This window comes from Erinaceus europaeus, chromosome 2, assembly GCF_950295315.1.
Source record: "Erinaceus europaeus chromosome 2, mEriEur2.1, whole genome shotgun sequence".
In the NCBI taxonomy this organism is placed as follows: Eukaryota; Metazoa; Chordata; class Mammalia; order Eulipotyphla; family Erinaceidae; genus Erinaceus; species Erinaceus europaeus.
The window spans coordinates 25,849,172-25,867,450 of NC_080163.1; the positions used below are offsets into that span (position 1 = coordinate 25,849,172).

Here is an 18,279-nt window from a genome sequence, read left to right on the forward strand (position 1 = left end):
AATAGTTATAGAAATAATAGTTAACCATATGTATTACCTTGGGAAAACTACTGCAGTTTCCAAGAAGGGAATAAAGACACAGAACTCTGGTGGTGGGAACAGTGTGGAATTATACCACTGTTACCGTATAATTTTGTAAATCAGTATTAAATCAATAATAAAAAAATCAAATACATAGACCTCAAATAATATTTTAATGCATAGCAATTTTTCACTGTGTAAAATTTGAAACATGAAATCAGAAAATAACAAGCAGGTATGTGAAGAAATGAATATGCTTCAATATTACATTTTGTGTAAAAAAATGGTTTTAGGTGTTTCTGAAATTATAATGTTTAGGGTTAGGGAGATAGCATAGTGGTTATGCAAAAAGGTTTTCATGCCTGAACTGTGAGGTCCAGGTTCAGTTGGGAGTCGGGCGGTAGCGCAGCGGGTTAAGCACACGTGGCGCAGAGCGCAAGGAGTGGCATAAGGATCCCGGTTCGAGCCCCCGGCTCCTCTGCCTGCAGGGGAGTCACTTCACAAGCGGTGAAGCAGGTCTGCAGGTGTCTATCTTTCTCCCCCTCTCTGTCTTCCCCCCCCTCCATTTCTCTCTGTCCTATCCAACAACAATGACATCAATAACATTAATAAAACAACAAGAGCAACAAAAGGGAATAAATAAATATTAAAAATTTTTTTTTAAAAAAAAAAGACTGAGTTGGGCAGTGTTCTGGTTAGAGGGAGAGGAAGAGGGAGAGGATGTTCTTTATCAAAAACTGAAATTAGCTAGCAGTAATTATCTTAAATAGTTTTGCCAAATAGCAGATAAAGGGATTAAGATTATCCTTATAAGATTTGGGCTTTAGTAAATTGTAGTCAATATTAACTATTTGAATAGATTCTTTTAAATACTGTACAGTATACATGCATATAAGTGGCAAAATTTGTAATGAAAATGTCTTTCATTTTTATTATCACTCACAGCTGATAAAATACTGGGAAGCATTCCTACCCGAAGCCAAAGCCATTGCCTAGCAAGATTATTCCTATTCAGAAGATCTTGGATGCTTGTCTCAATTATGCTGAACTCCACAGTGAAATCATATAAAACCATCTAAATAAACCACTATATATTTTGTGAATTACATGTGGTTTTTTAATATATATATATATATACACACACACACACATATATATATATATATATATATATATATATATATATATATATATATACTCTTACATTTTATTACAAGCTGCATGTCCTGACCCTCTTGGAACTAAGTGGACTGTGGCATGACATTCTGCAATACTTTGCTGAATTGAACACTATTGTGTCTTAAATATTTGCACTAAAAGTGCATGGCAAGGCCAGAAAACTTTACAAGATTTTTTTCTTTACAATATGTTCTGTAGTATGTTCAACCTCTTTACAAAGTGAATTATCAATGCATTGGTTAATGTTCACTTAGACATTCCTGTACAGAAATTATGATTTTTTTTTGTGATTACAGTAATAAAATAATACTCCTTGTGAAATATTAGTAACAAATTATTTGGGTATGTAACATAATTGGGATCTTTCAAAAGCATTTTTAATAGGAAAAAGTTTTTTCTTTTTCTACATGTATATAGGTGATGGTATGATCCTTTATTTAAAATTGACAACAAAATTCTAACTCCTTTTTAAATGATTTAATCAAGCATCAATTTTCGTAAGAAATCATCAGCCAAAGAACAGTTTATCTGTGACTCGATTCTGGGGGAGTTTTCTTGTCTTAGGAAAGGAAAGAACTCTTATCTTTGCTTGTTTTCATGCATCTCTGTTGTAAGTGCCCAATTTAAAAATCAGCGGTTGGGGGGGTGTTGTATATATGTACTCTTGTTACAAGTGCTGTGGATTTTGCTCATCTTGAGTTATCTTTGAATCCAAGACCTTAAGTGTTTTTAATTTATTCCTTATGATTTTTTGTTTGTTTAAAACTGAAAGATCTTGTATGACCATATTTGCAGAGAACAGTACCATGCTAAAATACACTGTGAATTTTATGAATAAGCCAAGGATAGCACAAAGCATATATGAAGGAAAATGGAATTGTGGTTTGGCAACCCTCATCTCTTCTGTATCCTGTGTAGATAGCTAGTACCTAACCCATAATGCTGATGAAAGATTGGAGTATGATTGATATCAGTTCTTCTTCTTCTTCTTCTTTTTTTTTTTTTTTTTTTTAATATTTGTAATGTTGTCCCTCAGAAGTCTAATAACTGCATCTCCCTACTATGGGAGTAATATATGATATGTGAAACTGAGTCCTTTCTCTCAGCTTATTGAACACAATATACCAGAGTATCTTTAGGATGTTTGCTTCCTTTTATTTTAATTGAAATTTTAAATTTAACATTGGTAGTATTAATATTTATACTACTGGAATCCAAAAAAATACCTAGAACACACAAAACAATGTTCTTCTCTTTTAAGAAGAAACAAAAGCAAAAACAGTATATAATCTTTTTTCTTCTATTGGAAATGATTTAGATACTATGAAAAATAAGGGATTCATAATGGTCTTTCAGATGGTGTCACGCTAGCTAATTAATATTGACGAAAAGCAGGCTTACCAACAATAGTTTGACTATAATGATGTCCTAGCATATATGTGTACTTCTGTTATTTCTAAAGTAATATTTTACACGTGGGATAATAACTTTGTTATTCAAGGCAAAATCTTCCACTCTGTTGTGATACATTCATTAGAACTCTCAGTACCACCTTCAAATAAATTTTTTCAGTCTTGTTCACCTGAAGAGAGTAATAGACCCAGACTCCATTCTAGGATTCACTCCTTATCCCCTTAGCAATCTTTAAAAAAAAAATCAATAAAGGACAAGAATGTTGGAAATTTCAACAAGTCATAAGAGTCTATGATATCTATCAACATTTTCAAGGAATTTGAATATTTAAATAATATGTCCCACTCTACCCATCAATATTGTTTGTTCCCTGTGTACTCCCAAAATGCTTTTCATCCAAAGAAATAGAACTATTAATAGAATAGTGCTGACAACATAATCTTTTAGTTTCATAGGTCTGAATATAAATGTCTCTTTTCCCCCTTTTAAACAGAAGATTGACTACAGCATATAAAATAGTGGAACAAACTGAACTGAAATTCAGACCAACATACATGTGTTCTACCTCAGTTAATAGCCATGTGACTTTGGCCATATCACTTAAATCAGTTATCTATAAAATAAGTGCATAAAACTGATTCCTGAAGTGCCTTTCTACCTTAAAATACTCGGTTTAGAATATATCAAATTTCAAGATAGCTATTCTTTAGGAAACCAAGTTCTAATTTAAACCACCTGTTAAAAGACTAGAGCAAAATGAAATAATGTAAAAATATGTTTCTTACACATAAAAGAATTTAAGGTCTTGATTGTTTTTATTGTTATGCTATTTTCAACTTTTCAGCTCATTTTGTAATACATATTTATACTAGTCTCACAATAACTTTGTTTCATTGTTTCTATTCCTTGAACTTTTTTTTTTCCAGACCTGATAAAGTTTCACAAGCTCCTTGTATCAACTCTTTCATAAGTGGCTTTTAAATATAAATAAGTCATAATGAAATCAATTTCTGATTAAAGAAGATTATACTCAGAAAAATGCTCTTTCATCTCAGTGTCTGTCTTAAGGCATGTGACAATAAAGTTAAAAACAGCTACTTTTCTTGTCGTGGACACCTTCATGGGCAGGTTGTCTTTATCAGAGTCAAGAAGACCTAGAAATTCAAGTGATGGCTATCCGTAAGCTGAGCAAAAGTTAAAGCCTATAAGGAGAGATCTCAGCAAGTAGGGAACATAACACTGTTACAGAGCAGGTTCTATATCTGACTGGTAAGTTCGACCCCATTTCTATGTCTTTGTCACTAGAAAATGTGTGTTTTTATATCTATCTGTGTTGACACTCATTCAAATCTTGGGGGGGAAAGATGAGTAAAGTCACCACCCCCTCATGCAAGATTCTGAATCAAAGAAGTATAATTCCTATGGTTTCCAATAATAGGGAAGGTAGGGGTTCACACTGAAATAGCAAGAGGGAACAACTTTGCTACCTACCTAGGTAATCTTTGCATAAGGCCCGAAATATTTAAGCCAATTGAAATAGAATGTGAGTCACATGCTTAAGTTGTTCTAGTGAAATTTTTAAAGAGTAAAAGAATGAAATTATGTTACTCCAAGGTATTTAACATGTAATCTAATATATCAAAAGCTATTGATGCATTACTTCATCTTTTGAATTAAAAGTCTTTTGACATAAATATTTTACACTTACCTCATACCCCCTTCAGACTTGCCACATTTTATTTATTTATTTATTTGACAGAGAAATTGAAAGGGAAGAAGAGAGAGAGAGAGAGACACCTTAAGCACTGCTTCACCACTTGAGAGTTTCCCCCTTACAAGTGGGGACCAGGGGCTTGAACCTGGGTCCTTGCATGTTAGTATATCTGTTCAACCAGATGCACCACCACCTGGCCCCTCAGACTTGCCACATTCTAAGTAATCAGTTGTCGCATCTGACTGGAAACTGAAATCAAACAGTGCACATTTAGATTATGCCTGTGGACGTGGAAGTAACAGTCATTCAAACGGGTGATTTTGGTCCTACCTCATGTTCATTGAAGAACTTGAAGCAGAATAGAAAGGACTAATGGTCATCACAATTTACATGTCAGACTTTGTCATAATGCTTTGCAAGTGGTGGGTTACTCGATAGCTGCTACAGGTAAATCATAGCACTGTTACTGCCAGAAGGAAATTCAAGAGACACTGTAGTACAACTTCCTCATTTTACAGAGAACCAGTTACGAAACATAAGTTGTGACTGAGCTGATTTTTCCTTTAAAATCTCTTAAGCCATCTTAACATTGTATTTGAAAATGTCTTATTCAAATCATTAACATATAGAATTCTAGGAAGTCCTTTGGTATAAAGAGTTTTTTTTTCCAATTGTTAACTTCAGAAGTGGCAACGAATAGAATGTAGAAAAACAGAAAAGTGACTTGATGTCTAATTTGTTAGCCCACAATAAGAAATTAAAGATTCTCATCTTGTCACATACGTTTGTCTCTATAGCTACAACAATTTGAAGTATTTTCATAATTAACTGGATCAAATGGAAATTTTGTAACTAAAGCTAGTGAGGGTAAAAGTACTTGTTAATATGTAGGAAAAAAAAATTAAGACCAGTTAATGGGATAAACCCTTTGAGGGAGAAATTTGGGGAGGGAAGTTCACTTTTAAATTAATATATATATACACATACATATATATATATATATATATATATATATATATACATATATATATATACACATACATATATATATATATATATAACTTTAAAAACTCAACTTAGATAAAATAAACAAAACTAAGCAATAAATTACTTTCTTACTGCTCCCATCATCCGGTCTCAAGTTCCCTTGATTTAGAATTCTATTTTGTTTTACAGAACTGAATTTCAAGTGTTCCCACTATGTATGTGTATACAATGTGAGGTCTTGTATATGTACATAAGTGTGTGAGTGCATGTGTGATAGCAGATTTTTCAGCCAAACTTAGTTTCTATATTAAGTTTAAAATGTTTGCCAGCCTCCTCTGAGATACAAACAAAAAGCTCTTTCTTTCGCAGAGTTCTATTCCTTCCTTAGGTATTATCTATGCCAAGACCAACTTAAATTGTTTCTATTTCTGAAATTATCCCTCCCCCCCCCCCCCCCGCATCTATTTGCTTTTCACTTCTACTGTTTCTCTCTGGCAATCAGAATCTTGTGACCACTTAAGTCTAGGTATTCTGCCAAAGCTTACCACCTGCTGCTAGGTAGATCTTATTAAAGAACTGTTACTATAGGGCTCTGCATAGAAATCTTCAATAGGCTTCCTCTAGAATACAAAGAAAGTTCAAATTAGCCAGAGCCTGGTCTCCAAAACTGCCTGGTGACTCTGGGATCTCTTCCTCACTCAGTGCTATTGTTGACATTCACTTTCTTGTTACTACCTTTTCCCCTTTTCCTGGGTTTATATATATCTTATCTGTCCGTTCAACTTTAAAACCCAGCGTGAAGTTCACATCTTCCAAACAAGGAAGTCTCTTAAGAGGAAGCTAGTAACATTCGGTAACGTTCATGTTGTGCTTTATTAGTGTCTATCTTCATTACAGTTCTCTGGCATATATTTGTTTATATATCAGATGTGTGTGTCTGTTACCTCTTAGAGAGCATACTGTGGTACATTCAAGAGAGTTTAATGGAGTGATTTAAGATTTCAGTTATACATCTAGCTGACCAATTTAAACTCTGGCTCAAGAATCTACTTCAGTGAATTTGACTGAGTTATTTTTTGCCAAGACTTTTTTTTTTTTTTTTTTTGCCACCAGGGTTATTGCTGGAGCTTGATGGGAACACCACTCCCATTGGCCATTGTTTTGTTTGTTTTCTTTTCTATTTGACAGGACAGAGAGAAATTGAGAGGGGAGAGGGATACAGGTAGAGAGAAAGATAGACACCTGCTGCTTTACCACTAGTGAAGTGCCACACCCATCCCCCCCACACACACACACACACAGGTAGGGAGCATGGGAGCTCAAACCCAAGCCCAGATCCTTGCATGTGCTAATATGTGCATTTAACCAGATGCACCACCACATGATTGGTCACTACTTAAGGGTGATTGACTTAACTGTTGTGAATTTCTTAGCAAAAGTATTCACTGAGTACTTGATATCTCATTCTGAACAAGGCACCTGGATATTGATAATTTCACCAGTCTCTTGGAGTTTCTTCATAAATTTGTGTGTGTTTGACTAGTCTAAATGGACTTAACAAAATAATGATCAAAACAGCTCCTGAGACCTGTTCTTGAATCCCTGGGATCGAGGATGAGAAGTGGAGTGGAAGCTTGTTTGCTGTTAAAATCAACTTGCATTCAGCCAACAGAAGTTGCGAACTTTCTCCACCACAAAGATACTCTTAACAATTAAAAGACTGTCAGGAAATGAGCTAAAAACTTTTTTTTTAAATCCTGGAGACCAATCAAGGAAGGGTTTGATGATGACTTTGGGATGGAGTTTTATATCCATAACAAGCACAGATTCAACTATTTGTCAGGCACTGAAGCAATGGGATGGCTACCAAGAAGGTTAAGATATTGTTTAGGATGCTCAGGTTTATAACTTTAGGACAACATGCTTCTGTGGTGGTGAAATTATAGAGATGTAGGTTGGGGAGAGAACTTATTACGTAATTTTTTTTTTTTCCTTCAGGGTTATCACTGGGGCTTGGTGCCTACACTATGAATCCACTGCTCCTGGAGGCCATTTTCCCCATTTTTGTTGCCCTTGTTGCTGGTATTGTTGTGGTTATTGCTGTGTTGTTGTTTTTTTGTTTTTGTTTTGCCTCCAGGATTATTGCTGGGTCTCAGTGCCTGCACTACAAATCCACTGCTCCTGGAAGCTATTTTTCCCATTTTGTTGCCCTTGTTGTTGTGCTTGTTGTAAATGTTATTGTTGCCAGAGCTGTTGTTTTTGGATAGACAGAGAGAAATGGAGAGAAGAGAGGAGGAGAGAAAAATAGACACTTGCAGACTTGCTTCACCACCTGTGAAGTGACTCCGCTGCACCTGGGGAGTGGGAGGGGCTATTGTTTTTGCTGGATAGGACCGAGAGAACTTGAGGAAAGACAGACACCTGCAGACCTGCTTCACCGCTTGTGAAGTGACCTCCCTGCAGATGGGGAGCCAGGGGCTCGAACCCTGATCCTTACACTTGTGCTTCACACAGTGTGCGCTACCAGCCAAGCCCCCAAATTATTTGTGTTTATTAACAGCATGCACTAACTGTTCAGTGATTTCTTTTTTTTTCTTTTTTTTTCTTTTTTTTTTTTTTTATATAGACAGAACTTGATAGGGAAGGAGCTAGGGAGGGAGAAAGAGAGACACCTACAGCACTGCTTCCCAGCTTGTGAAGCTTTCCCTCTGCAGGTGGAATCCAAGGGCTTGAACCCAGGTCCTTGCCCATTAGAAAGCGCTCAACCAGGTGTGCCAGCAACCATCCCCTAACCAATCTTTTATAGATATATTAGTCATGGAGGGTAGATAGCATAATGGTTATGCAAACGGTCTCTCATGCCTAAGGCTCCAAAGTCCCAGGTTCATTCCCCCATACCACCATAAGCCAGAGCTGAACAGTGCTCTGGTACCAAAAAAAAATAAATAAATGAAAGTTGATGTGATATATTAGTCGTGTAGTTTTTTTTTTTTTTTCCCTCCAGGGTTATTGCTGGGCTCGGTGCCTGCACCATGAATCCACCTCTCCTGGAGGCCATCTTTTCCCCCTTTTTGTTGCCCTTGTTGTTGTAGCCTCACTGTGGCCATCATTATTGCCATTGCTGATGTTGTTTGCTGTTGGACAGGACAGAGAGGAATGGAGAGAGGAGGGGGAGACAAAGAAATAGAAATGGCTAGGAAAGGGGAGGAGAAAGACTGGAAAGGTAGGAACTTCCTTAGCAACTGTTGTGAGGGTTTTAACTGGTGGGATTAATACTACTCCAGAGGCAGGGAGGATCTTGAGGTTAGAAAGAAGATAGATCAAAGGAATGGAATGGGTGGGGATCTTTCAGGCAAAACAATGATTATGTAGATAATAAGTCTGATAAGAGGAGAGGATGGATGTCCCCTCAAGTCAAGCCCTGCCAAGCTCAACCACATCCTCACAATTTCCCAACATCACCCCCTTTCTTTTTATCAAATGGCCATAGTATCAGGAATGCAGGGTGCTTTGTGAGACAGGGAATCTGATAAGATGGGGTAAACCTTTGGGGTTACTCCTGTCCCTCTTTGTTCAACCTCTCAGTAGAGAGAGAATCTGACAGGATAGATGCACTCCTTAGGTCAAGCCCTGCCAGGCTCTACCACATCCTCACAATTTCTTGACAGAGATGAAGAGTTGCGGTTGGGGTGGGGTGGTGGTGGCTCTGCTCTATAGATAGCTAGTAGGCATATTTTAGTTATATTCCAAAGGGGTTGTGGCTATACCAATTTTTTTTTCCCTGAGCCTGAAATCTAATATGCAGGTGGAGCCTAGTTATTGTCTGGGGAGATGTTGTCATGGCTGGAAAAAGGACCAGAAAGCTGGATCAGGGAAGAGAGCAGCAACATTTTGAGGCATCTCCATACTGTTTGTTACAGGGATTAAACAAATTTACCTCTCTAGAAACTATAAAAGGTTTTCCTGGAATCATGTTAAGTGAGATGAGTCAGAAAGAGAAGGCTGAATATAGTATGATCTCATAGAATTTGAAAAATACTGTCATGATGACAACCTGCCTTCCCTGGACAGACAACCTCACCCATGTGTCCTGGAACCCCACGTCCCCAGAGCCCTACCCCACTAAAGAAATCTAGAGACAAGCTGGGTATATGGATCAGCCTGCAGTGCCCATGTTCAGGAGAAAAGCAATTACAGAAACCAGACCTCCAACCTTCTGTGCCCCTTAGAGATCTTTGGTTCATACTCCCAAAGGGATAAAGAACAGGGAAGCTTCCAATGGAGGGGATGGAATATGGCACACTGGTGGGCATTGTATGAATTGAACCCGTTATCCAACAATCAGGTCAATCACTATTAAATCACCAATTTAAAAAAAAGGTGAAAAATAAGAAAACATGGGGCCAGGTGGTGGCGCACCTGGTTGAACGCACGTTACAATGCACAAGGACCCAGGTTCGATCCCCTAGTTCCCACTTGCAGGGGGAAAGCTTCACAAGTGGTAAAGCAGGGCTGCAAGTGTCTCTCTGTCTCTCTCCCTCCCTATCACCTCCTTCCCTCTTGATTTCTGGTTGTCTCTATCCAATAAATAAATAAAGATAATAAAATAAAAGAAAAATAAGAAAACACAAAGCACAACTTTCACTAGGTTTGGTGTATTGCACCAAAGTAAAGAACTCTGGGGTGGAGGGGGAGGGTTCAGGTCCTGGAATATGATGTCAGAGAACTAGAGGGGTTGAATTTTTATGTGGAAAACTGAGAAATGTTACACATGTACAAGCTACTGTGTTTTATTTTTGTTACTGTATTTTATTGTTGACTATAACCCACTAATCCCCCCCAATAAAAAAAATGTTCCTGGGTGCAGATATATAGCATATAATGTTTATGCAAAGAAACTCTCATGCCTGAGGCTCCAAAGTCCCAGGTTCAATCCCCTGCACCACCATAAACCAGAGCTGAACAGTGTTCTGGCTAAAAAAAACAAAGTTTTACTTGTGTCCACATCCTAATCAACACTTGCTTGTATCATTTTTGTGTGATATTCTCAGAGATAAACAATGATATTTCAGTATTATTTTGCATTTCTCCAATAAGTGATATTGAACATTTTTCATATGCCTCTTGGCCATCTATATATCTGTTTAGATTTCATATTTGTGTGTGGGTTTTTTTGTGTGGTAGATTAGTTTTGTGAGTTTTTATTTATTTATTATTGTTTTATATTTTTTTCACCAGAGCACTGTTGAGCTCTGGCTGTTGGTGGCACTGGGGATTGAACCTGGGGCTTTGAAACCTCTGGCATGAAAGTCTCTTTGCATAACCATTATGCCATCTCCTTATGCGTTCTTCACATAACTTGCTTATTATATTAGCCCTTTATCTAGTGTATCTCCTATTCAATAAGATATCTCTTGTTTTGGTAATTTTTTTTTTTTTTTACTTTACAGAATTTTGTTGTAATCGCACTGGTTTAAATTTCATTTTCCTTTGCTGCTTAACTCGAATCTCTATTTTTTTTTGTCTCTCCAAACATTTTTTTTATATTTATTTTTTCCCTTTTGTTGTCCTTGTCATTATTGTTGTTGTAGTTATTATTGTTGTTGTTGTTATTGCTGTCATTGTTGTTGGATAGGACAGAGAGAAATGGAGAGAGGAGGGGAAGACAGAGAGGGGGAGAGAAAGACAGACACCTGCAGACCTGCTTCACCGCCTGTGAAGCGACTCCCCTGCAGGTGGGGAGCCGGGGGCTCGAACCCTTCCACAGGTCCTTGCGCTTTGCGCCACGTGTGCTTAACCTGCTGTGCTACCGCCCAGCTCCCTCTCCAAACATTTTTAAAGTTGACACTATGAGATATTATGTTGATTTTTTTCTGTGTGCTTTGTGGTTTCCAGTCTAATATCCAAGTCTTTCAACCATTTAAAATTGTTATATATATGGAGATAAAAAGTGATCATGCTTCATTCTTTTGCATGTAGCTACCTAGTTTTCCAAGTATTATTTATTGAACAGACTCTTCTTTCTCCATTTTATACTCTTGGATCTTTTGTCATAAATTTACGTTTTGTGGGAGTCAGGCGGTGGAGCAGCAAATTAAGCGAACGTGGCGCAAAGCACAAGGACCAGCATAAGGATCCCGGTTCGAGCCCCTGGCTCCCCACCTGCAGGGGAGTCGCTTCACAGGCGGTGAAGCAGGTCTGCAGCTGTCTATCTTTCTCTCCTCCTCTGTCTTCCCCTCCTCTCTCCATTTCTCTCTGTCCTATCCAACAACAGCGACATCAATAACCACAACAATGTTAAACAAGGGCAACAAAATGGAAAATAAATATTTTTTTTTTAATTTACTGTCTTGTATGTAAACGCTTATTTCTGAATTCTCAGTTATACTATATTGTTGTGTATGTCTTATTTTATGCCAATACCACACAGTTTTGGTTACTACAGTCCTGTAATCAATATATATAGTTTTATTTTTACCACAGCACTACTCAACTCTGGCTTATGATGGTGTGGGGGATTCAACCTGAGACCTTTGAGCCTCAGGCTTGAGAGACTCTTTACATAAGAGACTCTTTACATTATGCTATCTTCCCCACCCCAGTATATATATATTTTTAATTTGACAGGACAGTGAGAAATTGAGATGAGAGGGGGCCATAGAGAGGGAGAAAGACAGAGATGTCTCTGCATCCATGCTCATGAAGCTTCCCCATGCAGGTGGGGACCAGGGGTTTGAACCTAGTTCTTGTGCATGGTGTGCTTAAGTGGTCCACCACTATCTGCCACCCTGTAATATAATTTGATTTAAGGGGATATGACATCTCCATTTTTTTTTCTATTTTAAGGTTTTATTTATTTATTCATGAAGACTGATAGGCAGAGAGAGAGAGAGAAAGAGAGAGAACGAGAACCAGATATCACTCTGGTACATGTGCTGCCAGGGATTGAACTCCAGGCCTCACACTTGAGAGTCCAACACTTTATCCAACGCACCACCTGTTGGGCCACAGCCATTCCTTTTCTTTTTTTTTTCTCTCTAAATTTAGTTGACAATTCTGGACTATTTGTGGTTCTAAACAAATTTATGGAGTATTTGATGTGTTTCCTTAAATTCACTGGCATTTTGGAGGTTGCACTGAATTTATATATTGATTTGGGTAGGAGGGTCATTTTAGCCATGTTAATTTTTCTGGTCAAAGAGTATGGGATAACTATTACCTTGGGTATTCTATTTCCATTAGTAGTGACTTTGCTTTCAAGTACTATGCAAGTCTTTCAATTCCTTTGTTCAATTTATTCCTAGACTTCCTAATCCTTTTTGATACTGTTGCAAATGGGATTGATTTTTCCTAGTTCACAGCTTATATAAAGAAATGCCACTGCTTTTTATGTTATTTTTGGGACCTGGTGCTTAACTATATTGAATTATTTGATTTTATGAGTTTTATTTTTTAAAACTATATTACTTATGGTCTTCTATATATATTATCTTGTGTCATAGCAGATAATACTAGTCTTATTCTTTTACACTTTGGATCCTTTTTCTATCCTTTTGTTTTTTATATTTATTTGCCTCCAGGTTTATCACTGGGGCTTGGTGCCAGCACTATGAATCCACTGCTTTGGTGGCCATCTTTTTTCCCATTGTTATTGTTGCTGTTGCTGCTGTTTAATAGGACAGAGACAAATTAAAAGAGGAGGGGAAGACAGGAAAGAGAAAGGCACGTGCCGACTTGTTTCACCGCTTGTGGAGCTGGGGACACGAACTCAGATTCTTGAGCTGGTCCTTGTACTTCTTACTATGTGCACTTAACCAGATGTACTATCATAGGTAGGCAGGTAGGTAGATAGGTATATAGGCAGACAGATGGACTACAGCACTGATAAACTCTGGCATATGGGGTTGCTGGGGATTGAACCTGGGACCTCAGAGCCTCAGGCATGAAAGTCTTTTGCATGATCATTTTGCTGTCACCCTAGATCCCTTTTATTGTCTTTCCTTGCCTAAGTGCTAGAACTAGAACTTTGAAAACTATGTTGAATCATCAGAAAGTGCTCATTCATGTCTTGTTCCTATCTTAGAGGAAAAAATTTCAGTTTCTCACCATTAATTATAGCAATTATGGTCTTTATTAGATTGAAGCATGTTTCTTCTAGCCCCCCCCCCCCTTTTTGCCTCCAGGGCTATCACTGGGGCTAGGTGCCTGCAGTGGGAATGCACTGATCCTGGCAATCATCTTTTTTTTTTCCATTTTAACAGAGAAAAATTGAGGGGGGAAAGACAGTGGGAAAGAAAGACACCTAATTCACCACTTGTGAGGGGGGGAGGTGGGGGAGGGTTCCAACCCAGATCCTTGTGCTGGTTCTTGCACTTTGTGATATTGCGATATGTGAGCTTAACCCAGTGGCTACTGCCCAGTCCCCTCTAGCTCCATTTTTTAAATAAATTTTTATTTATAAAAAGGAAATGCTGACAAAACCATAGGATAAGAGGAGTACAACTCCACACAATTCCCACCATCAGAACTCTGTATCCCATCCCCTCCCCTGCCGGGATAGCCTGAGGGTACTTCTTCCCGAGCTAGTGCTCTCTGGGTTGGAGAGAACTCAACTGGAGCCAATCTAGGCTGCTGCGTGGGAGAGGGATCAGGAACTCCTGCTGCACTAACTTCCCAGGAGATACACTCTGGAACTCTCGGAGCCGGAAAGCAATTTCCAAGTGTCTTTAATCAGAAGAGCAGCTGTTTTTATACTCTCCAAGTAGGGTGGAAACAGGATGTGATATAGAGAGGGTGGAGCGAAAAGTGACTGGTGAAAATCAGAGTGTGACAAGGAGAGGAACAGGGTGTGACAAGGAGAGGGGGTGGAGCAGGTGAGAATTCTACCATTAAACCACCAATGCCCTGGAGGGAGTGTGGTGCTTTATGTAAATGTAAAAGTGATTTATGTAAATAGACCAAAGCTTTGAATGGGATTAAATCTATCCCTATATATGCATATGGTTAAGCAGAAGCCAGGGGGAGCTGGCATACTATCCAACACTACCCTGATAGCTTTCCTATTCTTTTTTTTTTTTTATTTATTGGATAGAGACAGTCAGAAATTGAAAGGGAAGAGGGAGATAGAGAGTGACACCTGCAGCCACTCGTGAAGCTTTCCCCCTGCGGGTGGGGACCAGGGGCTTGGACCTGGGTCCTTGTGCACTGTAATGTGTGCACTTAACCAGGTGCACCACTGCCTGGTCCCTGCTTTCCTATTTTTTATCCCTCTGGGAGTATGGACCCAGGGTCATTATGGGGTGCAGAAGGTGGAAGGTCTGGCTTCTGTAACTGCTTCCCAGCTGAACATGGGCATTGACAGGCTGATCCATACTCCCAGCTTGCCTCTCTCTTTCCCTAGTGGGGTGGGGCTCTGGGGAAACAGAGCTCCAGGATACATCAGTGGGGTCATCTGCCCAGGGAGGTCCAGTTGGCATTATGGTAGCATCTGGAATCTGGTGGCTGAAAAAAGAGTTAACATATAAAGCCAAAGAAATTGTTGACTAATCATGAACCTAAAGGCTGGAATAGTGCAGATGAAGATTTTGGGGGTCTCCATTTTGAAGATAGCTAGTAGGTCTATTTTAGTTATACTCCAAAGTATAGCTCTGTTTTTTAAAAATTAGTTTTATTATAACAAGATATGGAATTCTGTCAAAAGTTTTCTATGTAGCTATAGATAAAATCACATAACTTTTAGGGTGGGGGTAGATAGTATAATGGGGACTTTCATGCCTGAGGCTCCAAAGTCCCAAGTTCAGTTCCCCATACCACCCTAAACCAGAGCTGAGCAGTGTACTCTGATACACACACACACACACATATATATCAGATAAACATATATATATATATATATATATATATAACTTTTGGTCGATAAGGTGAATTATATTGTTTACCTATATTGAAAGAGGATTATGTCTTTCTATGAGGATAATGGTACACATCAGGTAATTTTTGTAGAGCAAAAATCTGGCTAGTCCTTTTTTCCATGGTTCTCACAAAGCTAACTACTTTCCAAGTTGAAATGCCTCCTTGGGTGAAGTTTAGAGGGCTCAGCCCTAGCAGCTCCAAGCTCTGAAATCACTTCTCAGTGATCCACAAGTCACCTCGAAATTTCTGTTTTGCATTCTGCTCTAACCTAAGGAAGGTACTCAACCTGCATTTACAAAGGTAACTTGATATTCAAGTTTCCTCATTTGGAACCTTGATCTTTTTAGATAATAGATACCTTTCAGTTACTAGTTGCTGGTACAAGGGGGCAGATTCTAGCCCTCACCTTTGAGTTAATTTTCTGGGTTTAAGTTAATTAAAAAAGAAAGAAAGAAAAAATACCTATACAATTCCTGACGGCAGGTTTTAAGAAGCCTGGAGCAAGAAACCTGAGCATGATCCTCAGTGATAGACAGACTTTCAGGTCCTGTATTTTGAGAACATCAGGAAAATCTTGGCCCAAGTTGGGTGCTTTTGGGTGGTGGTGGTGGTAGTGGCTAGTGGCTTACTACGGTTAATAGCAATCAAGAGTTAAAAAGGAAAATCCAAGCAAAAAATAAAACGCACACGCATCATCACGCTTGTCCTCTGTGCCAGCTCCCCTCCTTGCCCGCAGGTCTGGGAGCGCCGGGTGCGGCCATTCCCGGGGCGTAGAGGCGCGCACACCCCTTTTCTGCAGACTCACAGGTTTCCAGGCCCCGCCCCGCGTGCTGGAGGCCCGGAACCCGGGCGCCCTGAGCTCGGTGCCCACCGCCCCCGGGCCACCGCGCCCCCGCCCCGGTCGGGCCCAGAGCACGGAGGGCGGCGAGCAGCGGCGGGGCCCAGTGGGGCCTGGGAGGCGGGGCGGCCGGCGGGGGCGGAGCGGCGCCGGGGCCCGTGCGCCCGCCCCACCTCGCTCGCGGCCGGCCGGCTGGCGCGGCCATGGAGGTCTACATCCCGTCCTTTCGCTACGAGGAGAGCGACCTGGAGCGGGGATACACGGTAGGCACAGCCGCAGCCACAGAAGGTCCCCGAGCCGACCAGGGCTGCAGTCCTCGGGCTCCCCGGGCGGCCGCCGCCGGGGCGCAAGGCTCTCCCCCCACCCCGCGCATTCTCCCTCCCCTCCCCCGGCCGGGGCGGAGGGCTGCGCCCAGCGCGGTCGTCAAGGCAACCGGGAGCCCCTCCCTCCGGGCCCGGCGGCTACTAGAGCCCTGGGGCTGGGGGCTTCGGTCCCTCCCCGCCCTTCGCCCCCACGCGGCCTCCTCCGGGCGGGAGAGCAGGGACCTCGGTCGTGGGGCTCGCCTGCTCCCGCCGCCAGCCCTGGGGATCCGCGATGGGCTGGGGTCGCTGCCCGCTGGGCCTGGACTCAGGTGACTGCCAGGCGGGTTGGTGCTGTTTGTTGGCTTCCAAGTTCTGTGAGATTCCTTCCAAAGGAAGGTGGGCTCAGTTAAAAGAAGATAAATAAACAAATAAATAAGCATTGGTGGCTATTTATTAGCCAAGGTGCATACCTGTGTTGCATTGAGGTGGTTTCCAAAGTTTTTTTTTTCCTTCTCCCCTTTAGTTGTACAGTGCAATGAACTGGCAAAGCCAGGTACTTACTTAGAACCAGACTATACCTAGGACTTTGAGCACCCAGAAGCTAGAATTTAAGACCCCAGAGTTGGGAGGGGTCGAGGGACAGGGGTGCACAGACCAGGACCTGGATGGAGGGTGGGGACCATTGGACCGCACACAAGGTTAGTAAGGAGATCTGTGTAGGTAGTTTATTTCTTCTGTGAATTTGGACACCTTTCCATAGTCGTTGCTAGAAGGAGCAGATGCTGCAGGCAGGGTTGAACTTGGAAGAATGTTTCCAGTTGGTGAAGGACAGACTGGTTTGGGGAGGATCACAGAGATGTCTGTTTATTCACTACTCCACTAATAGGGCAGTGACATTATTTTAACCTCTCTCTCCTCCGAATTGTATTTATCCGTGTTTGCTGATAGTCTAGTTGGAACCTGGTGTTTTCAGAAGTGAAGATTAAGTCAGACTTCAAAGGAAGGTTCAGAATTGAGAGCCGTGATGGAAAGGAAAAAAAAAATCCAGAGAGTATGTTGTCTCTAGGATTAAGTAGACCTCAGAGTCCAAGTGTCCAGCCACAGGCTCTCTGCAGTGAAAGTGTCACTTTTCCAATGTGTTAGCATTTGGATAATTATTTTGTATCTTCCATTAAAAAGTTGATTTTTAATCTGAATGATTTCAAGGCTTTTTACTTAGACCTGTAATCCAGAATCTTACCTCTTCTGCACCAGCAGTCTCCAGCAGTCTTTGAGGTGGGGGAAGGGGCTGTCTCCTTGCCATCTTGGGGGTGTTCTTTCAGAACCTGAAGATTAAAAAGGCTGCTTTAGGGGCCTTGTGCTTTAAGAACAACAGATGAAACTAGAAGTCTATTACCTTCCCAAATAAGCACCTTTAGTGAGATTAGAGTTAAAACTCACGAGCCACAGTGGATCTTCTGTTAGATGACCTGTGTTCCCTTGCAAAAGCTTTCACTCATCCGTTTATTACTTGTATTATAAACAGATTTTAGACTGTGACTTAAGCTGCTTGAGAAGGAGACCTTTTCTTGGCTAGCTGGGGAGTCTGAAGTTTGCTAGTGTGATGAGAGTTTGTGCTAATTATAAGTTGACTTTAGAAAGAAGTCCTAACTCATTCAGAGTGGGAGCCACAAGATACCTTCTGCATGTGATTCTTTGTTTCCCCTTTTGCAAATTTGTGAAGCAGCTCTTACTTTGTTTGCTCTGGGCAACTAGTTTATAATTTTACAACACTTTATTCACTCAGCCAATATTAGTCAACGACTGCCACCTCTCCAGATTCAAAGGAGGTCTCGAAACTTTGCATCAGGCTCAACCTGACGCTGTTGACTGGCTACCGAAGAAGGGCAAACGCTAGAAGAAGAAGTGAGGCT

General features: G+C 40.4%; 2 protein-coding genes and 1 long non-coding RNA gene across 3 annotated transcripts in view; all 3 read left to right on the top strand.

Moving 5' to 3' along the window:
- SNX2 (sorting nexin 2) overlaps positions 1-1,521 on the top strand; it is a 58,399-nt gene extending 56,878 nt beyond the window's left edge. The window contains exon 15 of the mRNA XM_060177443.1: positions 967-1,521. Coding sequence (XP_060033426.1) covers positions 967-1,017 — 51 coding nt within the window. The 3' untranslated portion in view covers positions 1,018-1,521. The remainder of the gene's footprint in view (positions 1-966) is intronic.
- Positions 1-18,279, top strand: part of LOC132534047 (uncharacterized) — a 590,553-nt gene that overhangs the window by 418,927 nt on the left and 153,347 nt on the right. The window lies entirely within an intron of this gene.
- SNX24 (sorting nexin 24) overlaps positions 16,021-18,279 on the top strand; it is a 155,606-nt gene continuing 153,347 nt past the window's right edge. Inside the window, exon 1 of the mRNA XM_007527597.3 lies at positions 16,021-16,327. Coding sequence (XP_007527659.1) covers positions 16,268-16,327 — 60 coding nt within the window. The 5' untranslated portion in view covers positions 16,021-16,267. The remainder of the gene's footprint in view (positions 16,328-18,279) is intronic.